The sequence below is a fragment of the Alternaria novae-zelandiae genome (assembly GCF_023758075.1).
Source record: "Alternaria novae-zelandiae strain BMP 2774 chromosome Unknown scaffold_12, whole genome shotgun sequence".
NCBI lineage: Eukaryota > Fungi > Ascomycota > Dothideomycetes > Pleosporales > Pleosporaceae > Alternaria > Alternaria novae-zelandiae.
In genome coordinates this window covers 1,156,747-1,179,285 of record NW_026056972.1, presented here as the reverse complement: position 1 = coordinate 1,179,285, position 22,539 = coordinate 1,156,747, and the positions used below count along the sequence as shown (strand labels likewise).

General features: G+C 55.3%; 7 protein-coding genes across 7 annotated transcripts; 6 read left to right on the top strand and 1 right to left on the bottom strand.

Moving 5' to 3' along the window:
- Nucleotides 1-2,244: 2,244 nt before the first annotated feature.
- J4E88_006506 (uncharacterized protein) lies at nt 2,245-3,896 on the top strand (the record flags this gene model as incomplete). Its single annotated transcript, XM_049400131.1, has 5 exons — nt 2,245-2,316; nt 2,368-2,454; nt 2,508-2,639; nt 2,689-3,540; nt 3,588-3,896. Coding segments are annotated over 5 exons (1,452 nt in total), but the record flags the coding sequence as incomplete, so codon positions are not given.
- A 460-nt stretch (nt 3,897-4,356) lies between these two features.
- J4E88_006505 (uncharacterized protein) lies at nt 4,357-5,742 on the top strand (the record flags this gene model as incomplete). The annotated part of the gene is made up of 1 exon (XM_049400130.1): nt 4,357-5,742. One exon carries the CDS (start codon nt 4,357-4,359, stop codon nt 5,740-5,742), a length of 1,386 nt encoding a protein of 461 aa, XP_049254441.1.
- A 948-nt stretch (nt 5,743-6,690) lies between these two features.
- Nucleotides 6,691-7,700, bottom strand: J4E88_006504 (uncharacterized protein; the record flags this gene model as incomplete). Its single annotated transcript, XM_049400129.1, has 2 exons — nt 6,691-7,499; nt 7,553-7,700. The coding sequence occupies 2 exons, from the start codon at nt 7,698-7,700 to the stop codon at nt 6,691-6,693; spliced, it is 957 nt and encodes a 318-aa protein (XP_049254440.1).
- A 2,098-nt stretch (nt 7,701-9,798) lies between these two features.
- On the top strand, nt 9,799-12,816 carry J4E88_006503 (uncharacterized protein; the record flags this gene model as incomplete). The annotated part of the gene is made up of 2 exons (XM_049400128.1): nt 9,799-9,802; nt 9,920-12,816. 2 exons carry the CDS (start codon nt 9,799-9,801, stop codon nt 12,814-12,816), a joined length of 2,901 nt encoding a protein of 966 aa, XP_049254439.1.
- A 454-nt stretch (nt 12,817-13,270) lies between these two features.
- On the top strand, nt 13,271-15,215 carry SPE1 (Ornithine decarboxylase; the record flags this gene model as incomplete). The annotated part of the gene is made up of 4 exons (XM_049400127.1): nt 13,271-13,277; nt 13,400-13,418; nt 13,812-14,104; nt 14,155-15,215. 4 exons carry the CDS (start codon nt 13,271-13,273, stop codon nt 15,213-15,215), a joined length of 1,380 nt encoding a protein of 459 aa, XP_049254438.1.
- A 905-nt stretch (nt 15,216-16,120) lies between these two features.
- On the top strand, nt 16,121-19,924 carry J4E88_006501 (uncharacterized protein; the record flags this gene model as incomplete). Its single annotated transcript, XM_049400126.1, has 3 exons — nt 16,121-18,574; nt 18,768-19,337; nt 19,385-19,924. 3 exons carry the CDS (start codon nt 16,121-16,123, stop codon nt 19,922-19,924), a joined length of 3,564 nt encoding a protein of 1,187 aa, XP_049254437.1.
- A 323-nt stretch (nt 19,925-20,247) lies between these two features.
- Nucleotides 20,248-21,106, top strand: J4E88_006500 (uncharacterized protein; the record flags this gene model as incomplete). The annotated part of the gene is made up of 3 exons (XM_049400125.1): nt 20,248-20,253; nt 20,431-20,630; nt 20,677-21,106. The coding sequence occupies 3 exons, from the start codon at nt 20,248-20,250 to the stop codon at nt 21,104-21,106; spliced, it is 636 nt and encodes a 211-aa protein (XP_049254436.1).
- Nucleotides 21,107-22,539: the final 1,433 nt, after the last annotated feature.

Sequence of the window (22,539 nt, the reverse complement as noted above, 5' to 3'; positions counted from 1 at the left end):
TGCTTCAGCGTTGCGTCCCCAGACGGGCTTCGTTCCGGGATACACCCACTTCGGTGGGCCAGGAGCGGGTGCTGCTTCAGCGTCGCGTCCCCAAACGGGCTTCGTTCCGGGATACACCCACTTCCCAGCTTCAGGAGCGCGTCCCCAGACGGGCTTATGCTTCTGTGGGCTAGGAGCGGGTGCTGCTTCAGCGTTGCGTCCCCAGACGGGCTTATGCGTTGCTTCAGCGGGTGCTGCTTCAGCGTTGCGTCCCCAAACGGGCTTTCTCGTTCCCTCAGCAGCGGGTGCAGCGACGGGAGCGGCTTCAGCATCACGCCCCCAAACGGGCCATCTCGTTCCCTCAGCAGCGGGTGGAGCGACGGGGGCAGGAACTGGCAAGGCGGCACTGTAAACAGTGACCGACAGGATGGCGGAGGCGATGAAGGCGGAGATCTTCATGATGTCGAACTTGGATAGATCGTGTGGTAAAGTATCGTGAAGGTTGGAGAGGATCGACTGTTGATCAGATGATTGATGCTGATCCTTGAAGGTGCAGACGATGTCGAAAGATATTGGTGCGTGCTGGGGAGAGTACTTAAGTTCGAGAGGGAGATGTAATCACACGAGAGAACCTAACGGAGGCGTTCTTTTTCTCTATTGACACCCCAGAACATGAATAGGCCACATTGTTGCTCAATAGACCTTCGGGTCGCCCAAGTCCGATAAGTGAAGGCAAGCCCTCAAAGGGATCACTCTGAATGGAGGTCGGTTAAGCCCCAAAGCAAGGTTATCCAGAGCAAAGAGGTCTTCCAGGCCTTCGGGGGCGCTATGGATTACGGATAACTTGGTCCGAGAAGATTCAAAGCTTCGCGGGGAGACGGCGAGCATACGCTTTGCGACAAGTGCAACAAGGGATTACTACAACGTTGAAAGCGAACGAGTTCTGGTGTTGTGATTACCTCTTTTGGGTCTGAATAGCTTCAATAGAAAAAAGAGGCTTGGCACGGCTCGCGTGCACTCGATATCAGCACAATGACGCGCCACATTATGAAAGATTGATTTTACTGGATCAAAGAACGCCTTCTGGAAGGTTCACGAGTAAACGACTCAGGATTGAGGTATCGGCGTTAAGGAGGCGGCTCAAAAGTGGAGTAGCTTTCATGGAGGTGTGGTCGAGCAATATTACGCACATTAGCGCATGTCGAGAATGAAATCATCTTTGAGATCGAGAGAAAGAGACTTCAGGTCCACCAATGATTTTGGATCGATCGCAACCTGTGATCTGTACGACAATGGGCTCGCCCAGTGTTGACGTAGGAGGACCATGATGCAAGTGACTCTGCGAGGGCTTCCGAAAGAGCCGTTGTCCTGCAACAGCAGCGGTTCAACCATCCGTAAACGGTAGATACGCTGAGAGGTGGAGAATATAGCATTGTCGGCAAGATGATTATGCAAGTGTCGCTCGCATGCAGGGTGCGCTTGGGGGCGTCTGACGACATATTTCGATGGAAAAGAAACACCTGCATGAATGCTCCTTGCCGTGCACCATGTGCCACGTGGGAAGGACACCCCTAGTCTGAATCCTTTGAATCGCGAACGGTTCCTGTTGGGCTTGTGAGTCTATTGGCAACGCAAGACTGATGGGATTACTGTCAGGGGAATCGTCAGCCAGGCTCGATGCGCCCTCTGAATACGAACGTTTTCACTCCATGAGCTCTTTCGAAGTCGCCGGTTTCAGCTGGTGATATGAATGCGAAGGACTCGAGCGCCAGGAACACGTCGTGGTGTGTGTTGGGTTGTCTGAGCAGCCGCCTGGTCGATAAGGAGCTGATTAAGCTAGCGTCGCACGTGGCACCGCGCCAAAAGTTGCCGCGGGAAATCGTCGCGAATCACTGTGAGACGCCCATGAAAGTATGCATGCGAGAATAGCCAGGTCCACGGCGCCTGCGTTCAGAACGGTGCTTTCGAGCTTGTCGAGGCGGCGGTCAGCATGGATTTGCTCGTCTTTGCAGGCTGGTAGCGGACGAAGCCGCCGACACATTACCACCCAAACGTCGGAGAAGCCCTACTACATCACCACGCCAATATTCTATGTCAATGCTGCCCCGCATGTCGGCCACCTGTATACCATGGTCCTCACGGACGTCATAAAGCGGTGGCATGAACTCAAAGGAGAAAAGGCGTTGCTATGCACCGGAACAGATGAACATGGCCTAAAGGTGGTTTACCTGGCAATGTGATAGTATTGCACTAAATCTGTGACAGGTTCAGAGAGCAGCTGCAAAAGCAGGCATTGACCCGAAACTGTTCTGCGATAAGGGTGCCGAGATCTTCAGAGTACGCATGCACGCATAACGAGCCCCCGCCATCGTTGCTTACCTGTACGAGGAACTTGCAGTCAAAGCCGAGATCACGAACGATCACTTCGTACGGACGACGGATAGAGAACACAAGGAAGCTGTCGAGTATGCATGGGTACGAGAACTTGAATTCAAACGGTGGAAAGCCATGTAGCTGATGGCGGACAGTTCCTGCTACAAGAGAAGGGCCTCATATACGAGCAGAAGCATGAGGGATGGTATTCAGTCACCGACGAATGCTTCTACCCACAGTCTGCCGTACAGCCATATCTTGACCCACCCACAGGGAGGAAGATGATGGTAAGATTTTGCTGGGGCGGCACTGTCGATCGATCTGACCAGGCTACAGACGTCGATTGAGACTGGCAGTGAAGTAGAGTGGTCTTCAGAAGTCAACTATCACTTCCGGCTCTCGGCATTCCAGGATAAGTTGCTCGAGTTCTTCAAGAACAACCCCGAATGGATAACCCCAGAGCACCGCATGAAGGAGGTTGTGCAAGCGGTCGAATCAGGACTGGAGGACCTGTCTGTGTCTCGACCGTATGAACGACTAACATGGGGCATTCGAGTTCCCGGAGACGACTCGCAGACCATCTACGTATGGCTCGACGCGCTTATGAACTATGCGACCAAGGCCGGATACCCGTGGACACCGGGCCGCGAACAAGCAGGAGGCTGGCCCGCGGACTGTCATGTCATCGGTAAGGACATTGTGCGATTCCACTGCATTTACTGGCCCGCCTTCCTTATGGCTCTTGGACTTCCACTGCCTAAGAAGATTCTGACACACGCTCACTGGACTCTTGGAGGGTCCAAAATGTCCAAATCTACTGGCAGGGTTGTCGATCCTTTTCACGCCCTTGATCGGTTCGGTCCGGATGTTATGCGCTTTTACATGGCTCGCGAGGGTGGTATACAAGATGATGCGAGCTATGACAATTTCCGCATCATTGGTTTGTACAACAAGTTCTTGAACCAGCAACTTGGCAACCTGGCTTCCCGTGTTACACGAGGCAAGAAATGGAGTGTCCGTGGCGCAGTCGAACGTGTTGGTGGGTGGCCAGCGGAGGAGTGGGCGGAAGGACCAGGTTCCAAGTTCCGGAATAATTCTCTTGCTACCATCGCCTCGCAAGTAGATGCATATTTTGATGCCTACGATCCGCGTAAAGCCGTGTCACAAATTGCAGAGTTTGTCCGAGGGGTAAGTCTGCAGACTCTTCTTTCTGCCATCCTACTAACTTGACTAAGTCAAACGCTTTCTTTCAAATGTCGCAACCCTGGGACAAGGTCTTGACCTTTGGCCCAGGAGAGCCTGGCGAGGATGTCGACAAGATCATTTATCTTGCCGCTGAAGCACTTCGAATCACCGGTATCCTTTTACAGCCATACATGCCGAACAAAGCACGTATGCTACTTGACCAGCTGGGCGTACAGCAAGATCGAAGAACCTTTGAATACTGCAAGCCTGGCGCAGATATAGACTACGGAACTCCGTTGGTAGAGTTGGGTGCAGCGCACAAGGGTGTGTTGTTTCCCCCACTGCCGAGCGAGGGATGAGAGTTAGGTGTGGTGTACTATATGTATTTGTAGTTGCGAAGTATGGACAATGAAATAACTCCAGAAGTGAATGCAGGTACACTCTGTGAAACTATGGAGCACGTGTTTGCGTCAATGCTTTAGTCGCTCGAATCTGATCGCGCAAGGGTGCTTTCGCAACAGATGTTCTTATAAGTACATTTTAACTATCAAGCATTGCTTGACAGGTGAGTTTGGTCAGGAGCTGATCCCGTGTGGCTGGGGCCTAGTGCCAAGACTACATCATCGGTCGTCGCGCGAACTTTGGATTTCTGAGTGAACATTTCCTACGACAGCACATTCACAAACACCACAACACCTCCACACCTTTCGCTCCCGAAGCTGCATCGCAACCTCCCAAACTCTGCACATCTTTCTCTAGCGGTTGCGAAAGCACAACACAAAGCACCGCGCACGCGCCTCCACGCAGGATCTATTCACCATGGCCGCCCCCAAGCCGGGCGGCTTCAAGATGTCGCTGGGGGCACTGAAGATGAAGCCAGGGCTGAAATCTTCTCCCGCACAGAAAGACACCAAAAAGACCAAGCTTTTGCTCGGTGACGACGAACCAGACGATTCGAATACGCAACAGGAGATCACGGGATGGGACGCAGCAGAGGGCGGCGCGGTCGATGCCAACGGGAAAAAAGAGAAGGAGGGACCGCGCATCATTCCAGCTTTACCCAACCGCGATTGGCGAGCAGAGGCACGGCGGAAACAACTAGCGAAAGCACCCCATCAGCAAGCGCAAAATGTCACGGTCGATGAGAGCAAGATGGAGGAGCCGAAGGTGCAATATGGCCTTACGATCATCAAGAAAGACGAAGCGCATGAAAATGGAGCTGCGGAAGCGGAAGCCGCGGAGCCGATGGAGGTGGAGCAAGACAATCTCACGGAAGAGCAGCGGCTCGAGAAGAAGGCACTCGACGCGCTGATCAGCGGCAAATCCACGGACAACGATCTCGTGATTCCTGTACAATCAGAAGAGGACGCACTCTTAAACGATCTCAACAATGCGCCCGACGCGCCCACCCTCGAAGCATACGAAGCTACCCCGATTGAAGGCTTCGGCGCGGCGCTCCTACGTGGTATGGGTTGGAAGGACGGCGATGCAATAGGCAAGAACGGACCTGCTGCGAAACCGAAAGAAGTCAAACGGCGACCAGCGCTTCTTGGCATAGGCGCAAAGGAAGACGCTGCAATAGGCGTTGAGCTAGGGGAATGGGGTGGTGGCAAAGGCAAAGGGAAAAAGGTCGCGCAGAGCTACAACCCCGTTACGCTGCGGAACAAGGTCACCGGTGAGATGATCACAGAAGAGGAGCTAAAGGCCAAACTAGAGGCTCAGAGCTTGCTCCCAGACGAGAAGCCATCGCGAAGCAAGAGCAAATACGGCGACGACAGCGAAGAAGACGAGCGAAGGCGCGAGAAGCGCAAAGAAAAACGAGATGACCGCGACCGCGACCGCCGACGCGACGACGACTATGACAGCGAACGGAGGAAAGACAAAGACCGCCGAAGAGACAAGGACGACTACTACGACAGCGACCGCCGCAGAGACAAGCGGAGAGAGCGAACCCGAGACGACGACTATGATAGCGAGCGCAGGCGCGAGAAGCGAAGAGAACGTAGCCGTAGCCCCGACGACCGAAAGGAAAAGCGCCGCGATCGGTACCGTAGCAGGAGTCGAGACTCGAAGCGCAAGAGCGATAGGCGGGACCGTAGTCGCAGTCGTGACTCGGATGATCGCAGGAAACGGAGGAGAGATAGGGAGTACGAGGATGAGGAGAGGTATGAGAAGAGGCGTAGGGATGATAGGAACTATAAGTAGTGTTTAGACGCGTTGGGCATAACGGTATCAGACAGTATGAAGCTGCATGTATCTGGCGTTTTATACTGGCATCTTACGGGCATAGCATAGGCATGAATGGGCATCTTCATGATGAAAGTATGTAATTCATGGTTTCAGTACATTACGCTATGTAGCCGGACTCCGACCAGGAGTTTCGACAGATACGTAAATAATTCATACGACCGTACAAATCGAGTATCTTGCAGAACTTGTTGACAATACATTGACTTGTACTGGTTTGTAAATATTGTGTCTAAGCTACTCACCTAGAGCACTACATTATTTAAAAACGAACTGATTGTGGTTTACTGGTATTTTTCTTCCTCACCTTCTACACCAATAAGTCTATATACTTGATATTCCACATAGCTTTAAGCAAGAAGATCAAGGTAAGGCTGCCTAAGTATTCGATGAGCGAGTTTCTGTCCTGTTATCATTTCGATTCAAAAACCTTCGAGTCTGTAAAAATGCCTATGATCAGTAACACACTTACACTCGCCTCAAAGGCCAGTTTACCTTTTGGTGTCAAGTAAGGCATATTCACTTGGTGCTTCGTTGAATGTGCTCGTGCAGGAATAGAAGCACAGCACAACGCGATGAAGTAAGACGGGATATACTCGCAATGCAGGTATATGTCCAAAGTCTAATACACTGTGTTGTGAATGATTTGAGTGGTTCATGGTCTGTTATATTTCGGTGCGTAGCAGGAAGACTAGTTGTCATATCATCTCATTCCATTATAAGCCATATTAAATATCATTTACTAGTACATTCATTCCCCATCCAGACAACTCTTATGCGTGCTCATTCCCAAATCGTAACTATGCGGTGCAACTTAGATAATCAAAACGCCAGTGGTATATGTTAATGCCAAAAGCTCAAAACAAAACAAACTGAATATGTACAAAAGGGGTATACATAGAGAAATTAGAAGTTGCGCGAGGGTAGTGGGGATGGGTCCTGGGCGGGCATAGGGTAGCCATTTCCGGTGTGTGATACATAGCCGTTGGTCTGGCCATTGGTAAGAGAGTTGCCGTTGGTGTATCCGTTGGTGTAGCCATTGGTTGTCGGGACGGCCATTTGCGAGTTACCCCGGTAGTATTGCTGGCTATCCGCAGCGCCATCGCCCATGTGGTGGTGGGGGTGGGTTCGTCCGGTCTCGCCGCTCTCCTCGAAGACTTGCATCTCGGTCTGCTTGGACTGGTGGTTCTTGGTGCGCGTGGCAGGTAGGAAGTCGATGAAGAAGCTGAAGACGTAGAAGCAGTAGATGAAGGATACACACCATTCCAGGACAGCAGCCACGTTATAGATATGCTGCTTGGAGCATACCGCAAAGGCGATGGCGAGGCACACTTCTGTGATGATGAAGAAGAGTTTGATCCAGAAGGAGATTCGGAGGATGGAGTGCTCGCGGTAGTGTATGCCTAGGCGCTGGTACTCCCAGCAAATGAAGATTGCTGAGACGATGTAGCCAATGATGAATACACCAAGAAAGATGTTATGCAATCTGTTGTGGTTCTTGCAATCGAAGATGGTGAGGAGGATCAGACCGGCGGCACCGACTATGGCGGCGACGGTTGCGCAACCTGAGTAGATCTTCTGCCAGTGAGACGTGTTTGGCGCAAGTTTGTTGGTGTGTCGCAACCAGCGCTCGAAAATGAAGGCGAGATCGAAGGTTACGACAGTGACGGCGGACATGGCAATGAACATGGCTTTGAGGTAATCCGCACCAATATCTGGATGCCGTTAGCATTGCATGAATCGTTGAGTGCCATATTGCATAACTCACCAGAAATGTAAGGGATGTTTTGCCCTTCGCTCATCGTCACGTAGTGCGGTTTGCCGGTGGCAGCCCAGTACACCAGCATGGTGATGAGCATAGCAGTCCATACTACTGCGGAGAAGATGGGGACGACCCAATACGAGAGCCCCAACATGCTGGCTGATGTCCCTCGACGGTCTGCTGAGATTTGTGGGTAGAACAGCGATGGGTCCTGTTGCGACTCCAAGGGGTATCCAACGCGCCTGCGACGGGAGTGTGCGGATAGGGTAACACGGCACGCGACCAGAGGGTGAAGTGAGGGAAGTGAAGCAGGAAAGACACGAGGACGCGATCAGCAGCAGGGAGCAGGCCTAAGAAGAAGAGAGGGGACCAAAAGCAGATATGATGGCAGGACAGTCCGCGGCGCAATGAAAGTCTCATACAAGCGGTGTTGTTGCTAGGACGCGACTATGATGTCACGGCTCCACGACTAAGCCGGCTTGCGTAAGATCCCGCCGCCTCCGATTCGATCGCAGTCCTGGACGTCACCAGCAAGGCGCAGACTCTTCGATTGCGCGGAGTGAAGATCGTGAATGCTTCCCAACACCTGCGGACGAAATCTCACGTCAACCCTGGAAGGCTTACTGATGATGATGCGGCGACGAGCCTCTGCGGGTGTGGCTGCTGCAGAGTCGCGATAGGACTAACGCCATGTTTGTGCGGCTGGCGCATCGAATCTGCCTCAACAACCTTGCCATCGAGATTCAGGCCAGGCGTCGCAGAGCTCGATCTCGCTCAAACGCAACGCAGAGTTTCAGCGTCAGCACTACGATGACACGTCCGATGACCAGGCTGTTGTCGCAGCGAGAAACCCGACATTGTGAGGTCCATGTGACTTGCGATGCTCGGCAGTATTGCGCGGCCTGATATGGCTGTCACTCCGTCGTGAGGTGGAGCGCGTTGCTAGTGGTGCGCGACATCCAGGCCTTCAGTGCTCCGGCCTTGATAGTTTTACAAAACTACTCCCGAACTCCAGTGTGGCCTGTTGCTGGTGCAAGTGCATAGCAGCCTGCGATATGGTTTCGAGACCAGTCGATGCATTCGGGCTTTTATCCAGAACCCGGGGTAGGTGCGCGCAATTGCGTCGCGTATGTCGCGCGTCGGACCTGCCACCTGATCAGCCTACTTACTGCAGTCCTTTATTCCTGGAAAATTGCTGCCAGTCATTTCTTGGACGGTTGCAGGAGTAGCGGTGACTATGTGTCCTGAGAATACGTGGCGGGGATGATAACGCGCGTAGCCAGAACCCTAGGACAATCACGACGCGACATGGAAACAAAGACGGACTGCTGATCGGAGATAATCCACTGTCTACTCAAGCTGCGATCGTCAGGTTCAAGTATCCGCTACAAGAGTTGAGAGAAAAAGGAAAGCGAGGAGTACCGCGCGAACTGTTCATGCATGCTGCATGCATGGACCAAGGCGAAGACCAGGGAACTACGGCAAAAGACATCTGGGATGGCGACACGGCCAGCCACTGTGCTTGCTAGGAGCACCGCCACGCTTTATGTTGCGAGACGCGTATGTCGGCACGGCCACAACAAACCAGCTCGCCTAGCTTTTCCTGGTGTGGATCTTTCACAGCCATGGCACGACTTGTGCATGTGGAATTTGCACTTTGCCATGGTTTGAGGCTTGCAGAGGTCCGATCAGCCGTTAGTTCACCGATACGGCAAAAAGCATCTGGGATCCAGCCTTCGCGTTGCGCATGCATCACGACCCCCCGCCTTGATTGGTCCCGGCGCTCGTGCGTGCAGCAATCTTGATTGGCAGATTACTCCCATCCTCGATGCAGCCTGCATTGTCCGGTTTCATATCGACCTTCTTCCAAGTTTGTTGTCACGTAGACCAGCTCAATCTTTGCCTGCGACGTGCACCGCTCGCAGTTCCATGTCTGGCGTCCTTGACACTTGTAGCCGGCAACGCTAGACGCCCGTTCTCGCGGGGACATATTACTTATTGTTCCTCAATATCCCTCCACTTGGTCCGCCAGTTCTAGTGTACCGCCGGACTATGCTTTCATGTTCGCATACCAGCCTCCGTACTGATAACGCTGCAGCTCCGAGGACACTATAAGGGTACGCAGTCAACCTCCCATCCTGCCTGGCATTCACATACTGCAATTAACTCTCTCTTTAGCTACTGCAATCCCAATGCATCATTGCCAATAGTTTTGAGCGCCGCCGCTCTCCAACCCCACTAGCACCTTCAACATGGGTAACCAACCCAGTACCGAGAACCACAACAAACTGTCCAAACCGAAGACCAACACCAACTCCGCGAGCGCGGCGGGGAAGCTCGACTCCCCGCAACCCACAACATCGAGATCGGCAGACCTCACCCCCGAAGGACGCCAACAAATCAAAGATGCACTGCTCTCACCTATTGCTAGCGAGTTCGACCCCACCACATGGACACACGAGGATGATGGGTTAGGGGAGGTCACAAAGACGCGTGGTCGCGCATCGACAGTTGGTTCGAGATCGAACTCGCGAACAAACTCAAGAGCCAATTCCCGAACCAACTCTTTGTCGTGTTTCCGGAGCAAGCACAGCTCGGCAGCCCAGCTTGCTGGCCTAGCTGACTCCAAGCTGTCTTTGGCTTCTGTTTCACACGTGGACGTTGCTCAGGCAATTCGGCTCTTACAACAAGTCAAGAAGAATGGCACACCAGAAGATCTTGCGGCGCTGCAAGAAGTCCTCGAATCACCTGAGGAGCCTCCCCAGCCGGTAGCTGAGGCACCTCCTAGCCGAAGAACTTCGCTAGTTGATCGATCTTCTTCTTCGCTCACACGCCGTCAGTCCCTGGTCCAGACACCTGGTGTAGGCACACGGCACTCTCCCATCGAGGGACGCCGCAGGACATGGAATTCATGGAAAGCGCCGAAGCTCAGCCCTGAGGAAGAGGCAAAGTGGCAGCAAAAGTCAAAGGCGAAGGCGCATTTGAGCCCTCAAGCAGCTCTTCGCTTGTCTGATGAACCTCGCGATAACAACACAACGCGAGCCCACACCCCATCGGACCTGGATTATGCGCATCTAGGGAACCTACAGCCAGGAACTCTCGTTGTCACAAACGGTGCGGCATCGCCTGTTCCCAGTTCAGAGACTTTAGAGTTGCGCAAGACTGAAGAGGAGGACTATTTCGAAGCAACAGAGTATGCCTCCAGTCCGTTGACGATGAAGTCAACACGCCAGAGAGCTCACACAAGGAGCAAGTCAGCCGCTGTTCCAACGACTTCTTCATTGTATGAGCTGGAAGCCAACGAAGTAGCCACTCCGTACGAATTGGAGACCCCGGTCGTTATGATGGCGTACACGTCTGAGCCGCAACACAACACTGAAGCTGAATCCCCAAAGTTTCTGCGGCTCACGCCTCAGGGCAAGAAAGGCGCAGCGCAGTTCGCCCAGAGCTACCAGGACGATATCCCATTAAGCCCGTTTCTTGCGTCCGAGGAGACAATTGAGTCCAAACAGCCGGAGCCTTCTCCTACCTTACCAGAGCCCAAGCCTCAGCTTGAAATCGAGATCTCAGCACCTTCGTCCCCATCGATCGCGCCCACCTCCAACAAGCCAAAGAGCAAAGCTTCTCAGCGGCCAGCACCACGTACGACCGATTCTGGCTACTCATCCGCTGGCAGTCTACGGATAGTCGGTCAAGAGCCGACGGAAAACGCCACCACCATTCTGTGTCATCGGTGCAACGACTCGCCTCAAATGGTTGAGGTAAGCCAGGGACGCGAGACTCGCCGTTCAATTCTTGTGAAACAGAACCGCCAATTCGTGGAGTCGCCGAACACCACGAGCGATTCGGATGGCTCAGCCGAGAGTGGCAGATCCAAGCAATCGCTGTCAGTCAATGTGCAGAAGGCGCGATACCTGCCAGCGCTGAACAGTCCGGTCCCGTCTACTAGCTCTTCTACAAGATCATCGACGTCTGAGTGTGTACATTCGCCAATAACATCCCGATCCATCGGTTCAAGGGCATCGTTTGACAGTGCTTCGTCGAAACAGCAAAAGCGATTTCACAAGAAGCGGCCGTCCCAGGCTGAGCATCCTGTTGTTCAGTCATGCCAGCCAATCCCAGAGGGAACGATTCCTGAGGTCCCAACCAGGTTGCGAGCCAAGTTTGAGCGACGCGTGTCGAGCTCTCCGGGAATGGATTGCTTGACGCACACCTACCCGACAAAAGAGCACGTTTCTGCGGACGATTCCACCATGGAGGCTTCTGCTCCGGAGCAGACTGAGTTCAAGCCACTCGCTGAATTGGAGGCTGAGCGTGCACCCACACCCCCTGCTCACGGTCGTCGCAGGAGCTTGTCCTTCTTCCGAAGGAAGTCTGCACCTGCACAGAGTCAGCCCGAGCAAGAGCCTGAGCAGGCCGCACTTGATGTGGTTCATCTTGGTACCATCACCTCGTCCCTTGGCACCTCTCCGTACGACATCGCCATGTCCGACACCCCTAGACAGCGTGTTGTTTCTCCAACCCACCCACATCAACTAGGCGCTTCTTTGCCTCGGTCGAAGTCGATGGTGACCATGGACAGCAAATCTGCTGCAGAGTTTGCGCGCCTACACAGCAGGGACCTATCCGTTACTCGACGGGACATGCCCCCTCAACAGCGCCGGAAAAGCCTCCATAACTTGAAGAAAGAAACTGGTGAGGCTACAGCGTCGAAACTTCGCCCACAAAGCGTCGACGTCCCACCTGTGCCATCCATCAACACGGCCAGGCTTAGCGTCCCACAGGCTGGTAAGCCTCAAGGACCCAGGGCTGCTCCCAGCCCCAGGCCTCGCAGTCCGAGAGGGTCTCCTCCGGTGATCAGATATGGCGCGCCTCCGCAACAGCCTCCTCAAGGTGTGATCTCGCCAAGGCAGTCTCAGGTCTGGCACCAGCGCCGTAGGACGCTGGGAGACCGCCTGTACTCGGATGTCAACCTGGACCTGTACTCGGATCCAAACGACGCGTCCAACAATGCGAGCCCAGTCGAAAGTCCATGCGAAAGTCCCCTCGAAATGACTCCTCGCAAAGAAGTCAAGGGTTCCAACAACATCTCTAGGTGGGATCGCTTTAGTGGGGGTTTGGACTACAACTACGAACATGGGGCGGGCATCGGAGGCAGCGCGGGCACGCGATCGCACCACAGCAACGCCTCGCTGAAGTCGCTGGCCTTCCAGCACCAGTACGGCGTGGACCTCTCCGACGTACCCATTATGATCCGGTACCAATCGTGATGCAGCGCGCGTGAGAAGGGAGTAGGTTTTGGCTTGCGGGGTTACTATTTACCATAATCAAGTAGCATTCACATGTTGCGCCTTTTGCATTCACACAGCGGCATCTGGGTAGGGAAGGGTATGGCGTTGTTCCTGTTTTGAGTACATACTGCATGAGCCGGCATATAGCTACGACTCCACCCAATCAGAGAATAAATATCACTGCACTCACCGCAACTACTGTGCCCTGTTGGTAGAAGTACCATGCGCGTTTAATGACCTTGGCATGTTGAGCGCGCGACGGTTGCCCAAAAGCCGCGTCGGGCATACCTGACATGCGCGATTTCGAGCTCCAGCGGTGGCTCAGCCTCGCATGCGTACCATCGAGCCGATCAGGCACCGTCGGCGTCCATGCACGAGCCCCGGTGATGTCAGAATGAAATGCTAGTGGCTGCAGGTCCTGGACGGCGCAGGGATGTTAAGTAATGTTCGGTCCAAGACTCCAGCACCACAACCGAATGCGCGAAAATTGTCACTCCAGCTCCCCGCCATCGCCTCCCTTTCTCCTACACCTCACCCGCTCCCCATATTCACCGCCCGCCAGACACCGCGCCCTATAAAGCGTCCGTCTGCGCCTTCACTCCAGCCCACCACCCCCTTCCGACAGCCTTTGGTCGCGTCAAAGGCTCCCGTCCCACTACGGCTTCGGCCCTGCTCCTGCTCAACGCCCAAGTTGTCTCTGCGCGCCCAGCACCTCACGTCTTCAACAACATCCCCCCTCCGCGTCTTGTCGCCATCTAAGACCGAACTCGAACGCCTTTTCTTTTTGTCCCCTACCCAGACACTCGAGCAGCCCGAACTTCAGCTGCCGCATAGGACGCCATCAGCGGTTCTTCCTCTCGCAGAGGAAGCGGCCAGACCTCGCCCAACACCTAGCCTCGGCTTCGCACCCTTCAAGCCACCTTAACGCGGCACCACGACCGGCGAATACCCTAATTAACCAACCCTCTATCCAGACCCATCGTCAAGGGCATGGCACCTTCTGCTATCACGACTACCGAAGAATACCAATTCCCGTTGAAAGACATCCAGTCACTCAACAACTATTCCGCTGGTAGTGTGGACAATCATGGCGCCTGGAAATCCAAGCAGTTGATTGCGCACGCTCTCAAGAGCCGTGTCGAGGCTATTGATCCTGATACCTGCAGCGTCGGCGAGGAGGAGGCCTTCTTCGTCGCCGACCTGGGCGAGGTCTACCGCCAGCATTTGCGCTGGAAGAAGAACCTAGGCCGCGTCAAGCCGCACTATGGTAAGTCACCGCACACCACACCACGTAGACTTGCCACTAACACGTCGCAGCCGTCAAGTGCAACCCCGACCCCCAAGTGCTGCGTCTCATGACCGCACTGGGCCTCGGCTTCGACTGTGCCTCCAAGAACGAGATTGAGAGTGTGCTCAAGTTGGGCGTCGACCCCTCTCGCATCATCTACGCGCAGCCCTGCAAGACCAAGTCTTACGTGCGCTACGCCGCTCAGTCTGGCGTCAAGCAGATGACATTCGACAATGCCGACGAGCTCTACAAGACCAAGCAGCTCTTCCCGGACGCCGAGCTGTACCTGCGCATCTTGACTGATGACTCGGCCAGCTTGTGCCGTCTCAGCCAGAAGTTTGGTGCCGCCTTGGACACCACTGCAGAGCTCTTGGAGCTGGCGAAGAAGCTGGAGCTCAACGTCGTTGGCGTCGCGTTCCACGTTGGCTCCGGCGCATCCGACCCCAAGGCCTTCATCAAGGCTGTGCAGGACGCCCGCTTCGTCTTTGACCAGGCGGCTGCACTTGGCTTCAACATGCACACCCTTGACGTCGGCGGCGGCTTTACGGGCGATGCTACCTTCGAGCCCATGGCCGCAGTGCTGTCTACTGCCTTGGACGAGTACTTCCCGCCCCACATCCGCGTCATTGGGGAACCGGGACGCTACTATGTCTCCACAGCGTTCACCATTGCGTGCCATGTCATCGCTCGCCGTACCGTTGCCGATGCTACTCTCGGCACCACGTCGTACATGCTGTACCTCAACGACGGTGTCTACGGCAACTTCTCGAGCATCATCTTCGATCACCAGCACCCCGTGCCGCGTGTGCTGAAGAACGGCAACGATATTCTGTACGACGTCCGTCGCTCTGGCTACGACACGCCGTCTCAAGTCGAGTACTCCATCTGGGGTCCGACATGCGATGGTATCGACGTCGTCTCGTCGTCGTGCACCTTCCCCGAGCTACTCGACGTGGGTGACTGGCTCTACTTTGAGGAGATGGGCGCGTACACCAAGTGCTCTGCTACTCGCTTCAACGGCTTCAGCGACAGCCACGATGTTGTCTACGTGTGCAGCGAGTCTGGTGCAGCGGCTCTTATGGATATGTAAATATTCTAGTGGAGCGTTGTGCTTTATAGAAAGATTTTTTGCGTGTAATAGGCGAGAGGGAAGAAGCGCGTATGGAGGTAATTCCTTGGTTAAAAGTTTGATAGATCTCGTAGTTGTTTCGTATTCTTATCATCTCAAATACAGTACATTATTATAGCTGCGTGGTCGCTGGTCCCTTGTGTCGATGTTGACAGTATGCTTACCTTCATTTTCGTATTCGTCGTTGATATTTCTTGATAGTCGCTTGCACGACAGGCACTAATGACTGGGATGTTGAAGCCGATTTGCCGCGTTGGTGTTGACAAGCCGAAGCTCGCGGATGCTCACAGAGTTGTCGGCCCGCTGCACTGCGCGGCCCGCCTTGGGTGGGAGATCGTGGTTTACCAGCCACAGATGGCTTCGGGGATGGGTGATTTGATTTGCTGGAAGCAGATGGTAGTGTGTGCCACACCAGGTACAGGATGCTGCTCGTATGCGCCGCCAAGTGTGATCAGGAGCGGCCGCAAATTCGGTCGCAGCGCGTAAAGTCGAGCAGTCCAATCACATGTCAGAGGGCCTCCTCAGCCCAGGAGGTCAGTATGGCGAGACCCGCTGCAGCCCAACTCTTGGAGGGCCATGGTAGAAAGGCTACGTAAGTCAGCAGCATCGCGTAGAGACTGCATAAAACCTGAGGGCCCAGCGCGTGGCATGTTCATGTACAGTTGATGCACCCCGTCGCCCGGCAGCGTCATATCGAGCCTCGAGCGACTACCCCACCCCGCGCAGCCATCCACACCACCGTGTTGCCCTGCGCACGTCGAGCTATCCGCACCCGTAGCCAAAAATAAGTCGCCGCCTGCCATCGCCGGCGATCCAGGCACCGCTGCTGCAACGACACCGCAGCGCATCTCCTGCACTCGCCCACCATGGACGGCCGCAAGCAGGGCCGCCCGGACGAGGAGCTGTTCCTGCGATACGACAACAACAGCAACCCAGACACGCCCATCATTCCCACCGTCGGGCCCCTGAGGATACAGAAGGGCCGCGATGGCAAGAGCCCGCCGCCACGAACAGACTCGGCGGGCAGCTCGAGCCAGCCCGCCTTCTCGCGCCCTCCTCCCATGCCCTCGTTCCCCGCGCCGCCCACGAGCCCGCCCAACGCCCCTCTGCCCTACCCCGACAGCGACCGCCCGCCCACGCTCAGCACAGGCAGATACACGCCGCTCAGCGAGAGGGAGCGCCGCGCGCGGACAGCAACACCCCCTGAGGGCGCAGACGGACCGCGGCGAGGCTCCAATGCGACAGGACCGAGTCCCACCTCGCCCAGCCAGCGCGCCCGCTTCGACGCCAACGACCCAAACCGACCCACGATAAGCGGCTATGGCGCGCGGAATCCAGACGGCTCCATCCAGCCCTCGAGGCTGGCCGAGCGCAGAGGGACAGCCCCGAAGCCGCTCCCCGACTCGCCAGGCCCAGAGGCGCCCGACAAGGAGGGCTTGTTCCAGAAGGCACCGCAGAGGAAGGGCAGCGAAGACGTGGGCGCCAGCAACCCATACCCCGAGTACCACCAGCAGTACTTTCCCCCGCCCGCTGCTGGCCCCAGTGCGGCCCCGGCTGCGCCCGCTGCGCCAGTCGTATACACAGGCCCTAACCAGAATGAGCCGGTGCTCAAGGTGCCTACGCCCATGGACGTCAACCGCATGAGCTCCACCGCATCGACGTCAACAGTGAGGGCACAGAGAGGCTCACCTCCGCCCCCGGAGACGCCCATCATACCTCCCTCTGGCGGTGGCATAGAAGCGCGCTTTGCCGCAGCTGGCATTGCAGGAACCTCTACGCTCACCAACCTCCAAGCGCAGAGTGCCCAGAATGCGGCAGCTGCTCAGCGCAACCAGATATATGCCAATCAGCAGCCCAGGCCGGGTCTCTCAACACCACAGCCGAGCCAACAGCCGGCGAGGAGACCATGGACGCCGACCGAGCAGCCTGGAGGCAATCCACATGGTCCACCGGCCGTATACCAGGGCATGGATCAAGTGCCTCCCTCGAGCACTCCCCCACAAGGCCCTCTTCCGCAGGCACCGAACACTCGCTTTTCGCCGCCTCCTACCAACGTGAACGTACCTCCAGAACACCCGCTGAACCACGAGATGGGACGGATGAACTTGAACGAGGAACCCCCTCCAGCCTATTCGAGTATAACAACCCCGCCAACAGGCCAAGCCCACAGCTATCCCAACGAAAAGGGACAGCAGCCAGCTGCCCAAGGAGCTGGTTTCTCAGACCCTAACCAAGGCCATCCGGCATTCGCAAATGACCCGCGTCCACAAGCTGGACCATCACAACCTGCGGCGGTCATCGCACCAACGCCGACGCAGAACCAGTTCCCTCCTCAAATACAAACCACCCAACCCGCACACACACCAAGTCCAGCTCCAGGACCCGGGCCGGCCTCTCCTCCACCGCTTCCTGAAGGCTGGATAGCACATCTGGACCCTAGTTCTGGCCAGTATTACTACATCCATCTTCCAACTCAATCTACACAGTGGGAGTTCCCCAAAGGCCCAACACCTCTCAATCTGAATGAGCCTATGTCTCCTACCGGCACATTTGTTGGCGGTCCTCTGGCGTCCCCGTCGTTTGGCAAGGCCCCCATCGCATCGCCTGGCTTTGCTCCACAGACGGCCACTTTCCCAGGAGACTTCGGCATGGCGCCGCTTGCGACACCAACTACTACCGGCTTCACTGGACCGCCTCCAGTTGCTGGTGTAGACCAATACAAGGTTGCTCCAACTAACGGCGTGTACTTTGGACCGTATCTCAGATACACTAACATGGACATTGAGCGAGGTCTATGGCTAGGTTCGATACTGCTCATCACAAACACTCCTCATCCGCCGACTATTCACATCCATCAGAGTGCGGATCTGTCACCAAATCCGCGACAACTGAAGGCCAATCCCATCTATACACATCAGACGTGGATCTTTTACCGATACGACATTGATCTGAGAATGGAAGATGAGCACGCTGCAAAATGGACTTATGCCATCACCTCGCACCTGGGCTGCACTCGCTTCGAGTTTCTGGTCGCAGGCCGAAATGAGACCAGCTGGCGCTTTATTGCTCACTCTGGCAATGACTTCGCGCTGAACGTCAACGCTAACGAGAGAGCGAGGCTTGGTGGTGTAGGCCTGATGTGGAAGGATATCCTACAGAAGAATGCCGAGTGTGGCGGTTTCCACGTACAACTTGGATTGGGTGGTCAAATATACGCCGACCGGCTATGGAAAGAACTTCCTTTGCTCAAGCAATGGACCGCGACAAGTGGTAAAGAGGCCCGAAAGAACGCGCCATGGACTGCAAAGCATGAAGAAGATGTGTGTCATGCATACTTCCACTACTACACAAGTCACTTCGACCAGCCACACTTGCGAGAGGCATTTGCACAGATACCTCACATTCTTGCTCTCGATGACCATGACATGTAAGTCCAATCCGTGTGTAAAACAGCAAGCAACCCTAACATTACCCAGATTTGATGGTTTCGGATCATACCCTGAATACATGCAGTTCTCGAACATGTTCAAGAACATTGGAAGACTGGGTATTGAGATGTATCTGCTCTTCCAGCACCACACAACATTAGAGATTCTCCGAAACGTCAACAACGACATGGACCTTTTCACTATAACGGGCACAGGCTGGCATTTCATCAAGTATCTGGGCCCATGCGTCACAGTCGTTGGCCCCGATTGTCGCTCTGAGCGCAACCCGCATCAGGTAATGGCAGGACCGACATATCAAGGTATCTTCCCGAAGGTTGCGACATTACCGCCGAGCGTTCAGCACTGCATTTGGATGGTTCCTGTTCCCATTGTGTACCCTCGCCTGGAGTCAGTTGAGCATCTTGCTCACTCCATGGCTACTGGCAAAAAGGCTGTCACGGGTACATTCAACATGCTTGGAAAGGTGACAGCTGGAGTCGCTGGTGTCGTCGGTGCTAAGAGTGTGGTCGGCGATGGCTTCAACTCTGTCAAGAAAGCTATTGGCAAGTCAGGTCTGATGAGCGGAGTTCTGAGTCCCTTTGGCGAGATCGATTTGCTTGATGAGCTGAGAGACCAATGGACGCACGATTCCAAGGTTGGTGATGCCCATCTACCGTCAAAGTATCTGTTAACATGTTGAAGGATCTCGAACGAACCTACTTGATACGAACACTCCAAGGCATCGCACACAACAAGTCGCTACGAATGACGTTCTTCTCTGGAGCGGTCGACTGCTGCGGCGCTGGCCTCGTCCATGACCCATCGAGACCCCAAGATCACAAGACAATGTACCAGATCATCTCATCGTCAGTGGTAAATGGGCCGCCTGGAAGCTATGTGCTGCGACTCCTTCACAACAACCGTGCTCTCTACGTACCACAGAACGGACACCGCAGCAATAACCAACCCAGCGACACGAAGGAAGACATGATGGAGATTTTCACGCAAGACGTGAACGGACAACCTCGAGAACACAAGAGGCTGATGGGTCGACGAAACTACGTCGCTTGTGTCATTTACGATCCGGAGATCGTCAACGGGACGTTTGGTCAGGCTGTCCCTGGACATGGCAGTGGCAAGTTGAGTTTGGCGGTTGATTTCATGGTGCAGAACGATGGCGGATACAGTGCGCCGATGAAGTACGGGCCTGTCATTGTTCCCAGTCTGGAGTATGGCAGATAGACGGACGGCCGACATTTTTGTTTTCTTCTGTTCCAAAGGCGAAATGCATAGCAAGCGTTGTATATGCTTTCTGGGATGTATGTTTGGGCGAACTCTTTCAATATGATATCAAGCAACAATAAAGGCCTTTCCACGCATGTTTTCCAGATCGATCGAGCCACTGCGATTAAGTGATTGAGACAGTCCCCTCCGCTGACAGCTCTGCAGGGCGCTGGGAGGTGGAATGGTTTGCCGAATTCGGCAATGACATGTGCAGGGCTTGGCTACCCGCGGCCTTTGAATTCTCGACGGCGAGACAGGACAGAAACTACACCACCCACACAATGACAGTTCCTGCGATACAGGCGACGGCGATACCGCGATTTCTCCTGCCGCAACTATCATGGCCCGCGCGGGTGTCACGGCCGGCTGCGCTGGGCGTACTGGAACAAAGTCGGCATAGATGCAGTGTAGCTTCCGAACGTCGCGCTGCCTTTCCGAAGCCATTATCCCGAACAACAATCCAGTGGCCAAAAACATCACCACAATATGCAAGCGGCTATGCGTCTGCCCTGGAGCTACGGCGCAACTTCAGCGCGACTGCACGGCAATCCAAGGACCATCACTTCGACACGCTCAAGTTTGTGCAGCGACTGAAGGAGGAGGGGTTCACAGAAGAGCAAGCCGAGGGCATGATGAGGGTTCTCAGCGATGTAATTGAGGAGAGGTCAGTCTAGACACGACTACTCAAGATCTGCAATTGACAGGTACAGCATACAAAACCTCACGCGCACCATGGTCCTCCGCGAAGACCAGGAGAAAGCCACCTACACGCAGAAAGTCGACTTTGCCAAACTCCGCTCCGAACTCATGACGGCCGACTCGACTGAATCGAGTCTGACGCGCGCATCGCACGAGCGCCTCACAAACGAGCTCGCAAAGCTGAACTCGCGCTTGCGGGACGAGATACAACGGACACAGGCGTCAGTACGGCTAGACTTGAACCTGGAGAAGGGACGCATAAGGGAGGAGGCAAACGTGCAGGAGCTCAAGCTGAAGGAGACCGAGACGAGGATCGAGCAGGAGACGGCGCAGCTGCGGGAGAGGCTCGAGGCGGTCAAGTTCTCCACGCTGCAGTGGCTCATGGGTGTGTGTACGGGTACGGCGGCGCTGATGTTGGGTGTCTGGCGGTTGTTAATGTGAGGCACGATGTGACTGCTTGTATGGAGATATGTTGGGTCAGACGCGGACAGCCTCAGAAGCCACAGAGCGCAAGTGCACACGGCCATGTTTCTGCGCCGCACCATATATGTGCAACAGTGCCTGTCAATGCAGTTTACGGCTGCAACGGATCAAGAGCTCCGTGCACGACGAGATGGTGCCGAGACGGCCATGGTTGGTTTTAGATAAGATAGTGTGGCGTGCATATGCAAGCACGCGGGAACAACGTTGTCCGTGTCGAGCACTGAATACAAACGGCTGCCTTGGTATTCAGGCAAATTCACGAGCTGCGCGCTGATATTGAGAGGGCTGCAGCCCGCCTATGAGGCCATGTGGATACAGACGCCAGGTCGCCTAGCCGGCCTGGCGCCTCAGATCAGCCACATGTGACACGGGAGGCTAACGCTCTGGCATTTGGCCGTGGTCGTGGTACTTCACCGCAACGTCACACGAATCATGGCGCAGAGACGTCGCAGCGCAACAGCTTGCGGCCAGGTTTTCTAGCTGTTTCCAAGCGGCACTGATTGGCCCCCACCTGGACATGGGACGGCAGTCTAGGAATCAGCCTCTTGCTGGCGGCCGCGCTTCAGAGCCCGACTGGTGTGACGGCTCGACGGCTGCTCGACGACGTTACAGGCCGTCTGGCGTAAGATGAGGGCAGGACGGTGCCATAGCACGTGTCGCGAGCCAGGCCCGGCGCCTGGTAGTCCTGAAGCCTGAAGGGGCCGGTGAAAGGACAGACCCTGGAGCTGCTCACGTGCCCATGTACCCCTCATTGCCAGCTTGCACCAAGATAGGCGTACATGGCGGCGCAACAGCAGGGCGATGGGGCGCTTTGAGACTGAGGGTTTGGAGATGGCAGAGGGTGTGTGCCAGCGCGCAAACGGGGCAGCAGATCATGTGAAGGGCAGCGCAGGCGCCAATTGGGGGAAGGCGCAGTCGAGGTGGTGTTGTTCGCTCAGCGTCTGTGCACGGGTCGTTCTTAGGGCAGACGCTCGCTTCCTCAAAACAACTTCGATCCTCTTCTGCCCGTTGATCCACACAAACACCTCAACAACTCCGCCCACCGTCTATCCTTCCATACGCACCTGCACCACCCCCCACAGTCCCCCGACTACCACAAACCCCCCCAACTCAACCATCACAATGGCGACTGAGGTACGTCGTGCTGATTCTGCCCCATTCCCCCGCTACTGTCCCCGGCGGGATGCCCCTCTGAGCCCCGATAATCCCCAAGCAAGCAACGCAGGCTAACCGTCCGCAGCGTGAGAGGTACGAGACAGCTGCCCGAGACAGCGCCCGCCAGTAATTGACGTCGCAATAGCAAGACTTTCCTCGCCCGGCTGTGCGAACAGGCTGAGCGTTACGATGGTAAGTCTCCGCGCGCTCCCTCCGCTGGCCGCGCAAGCTAACAG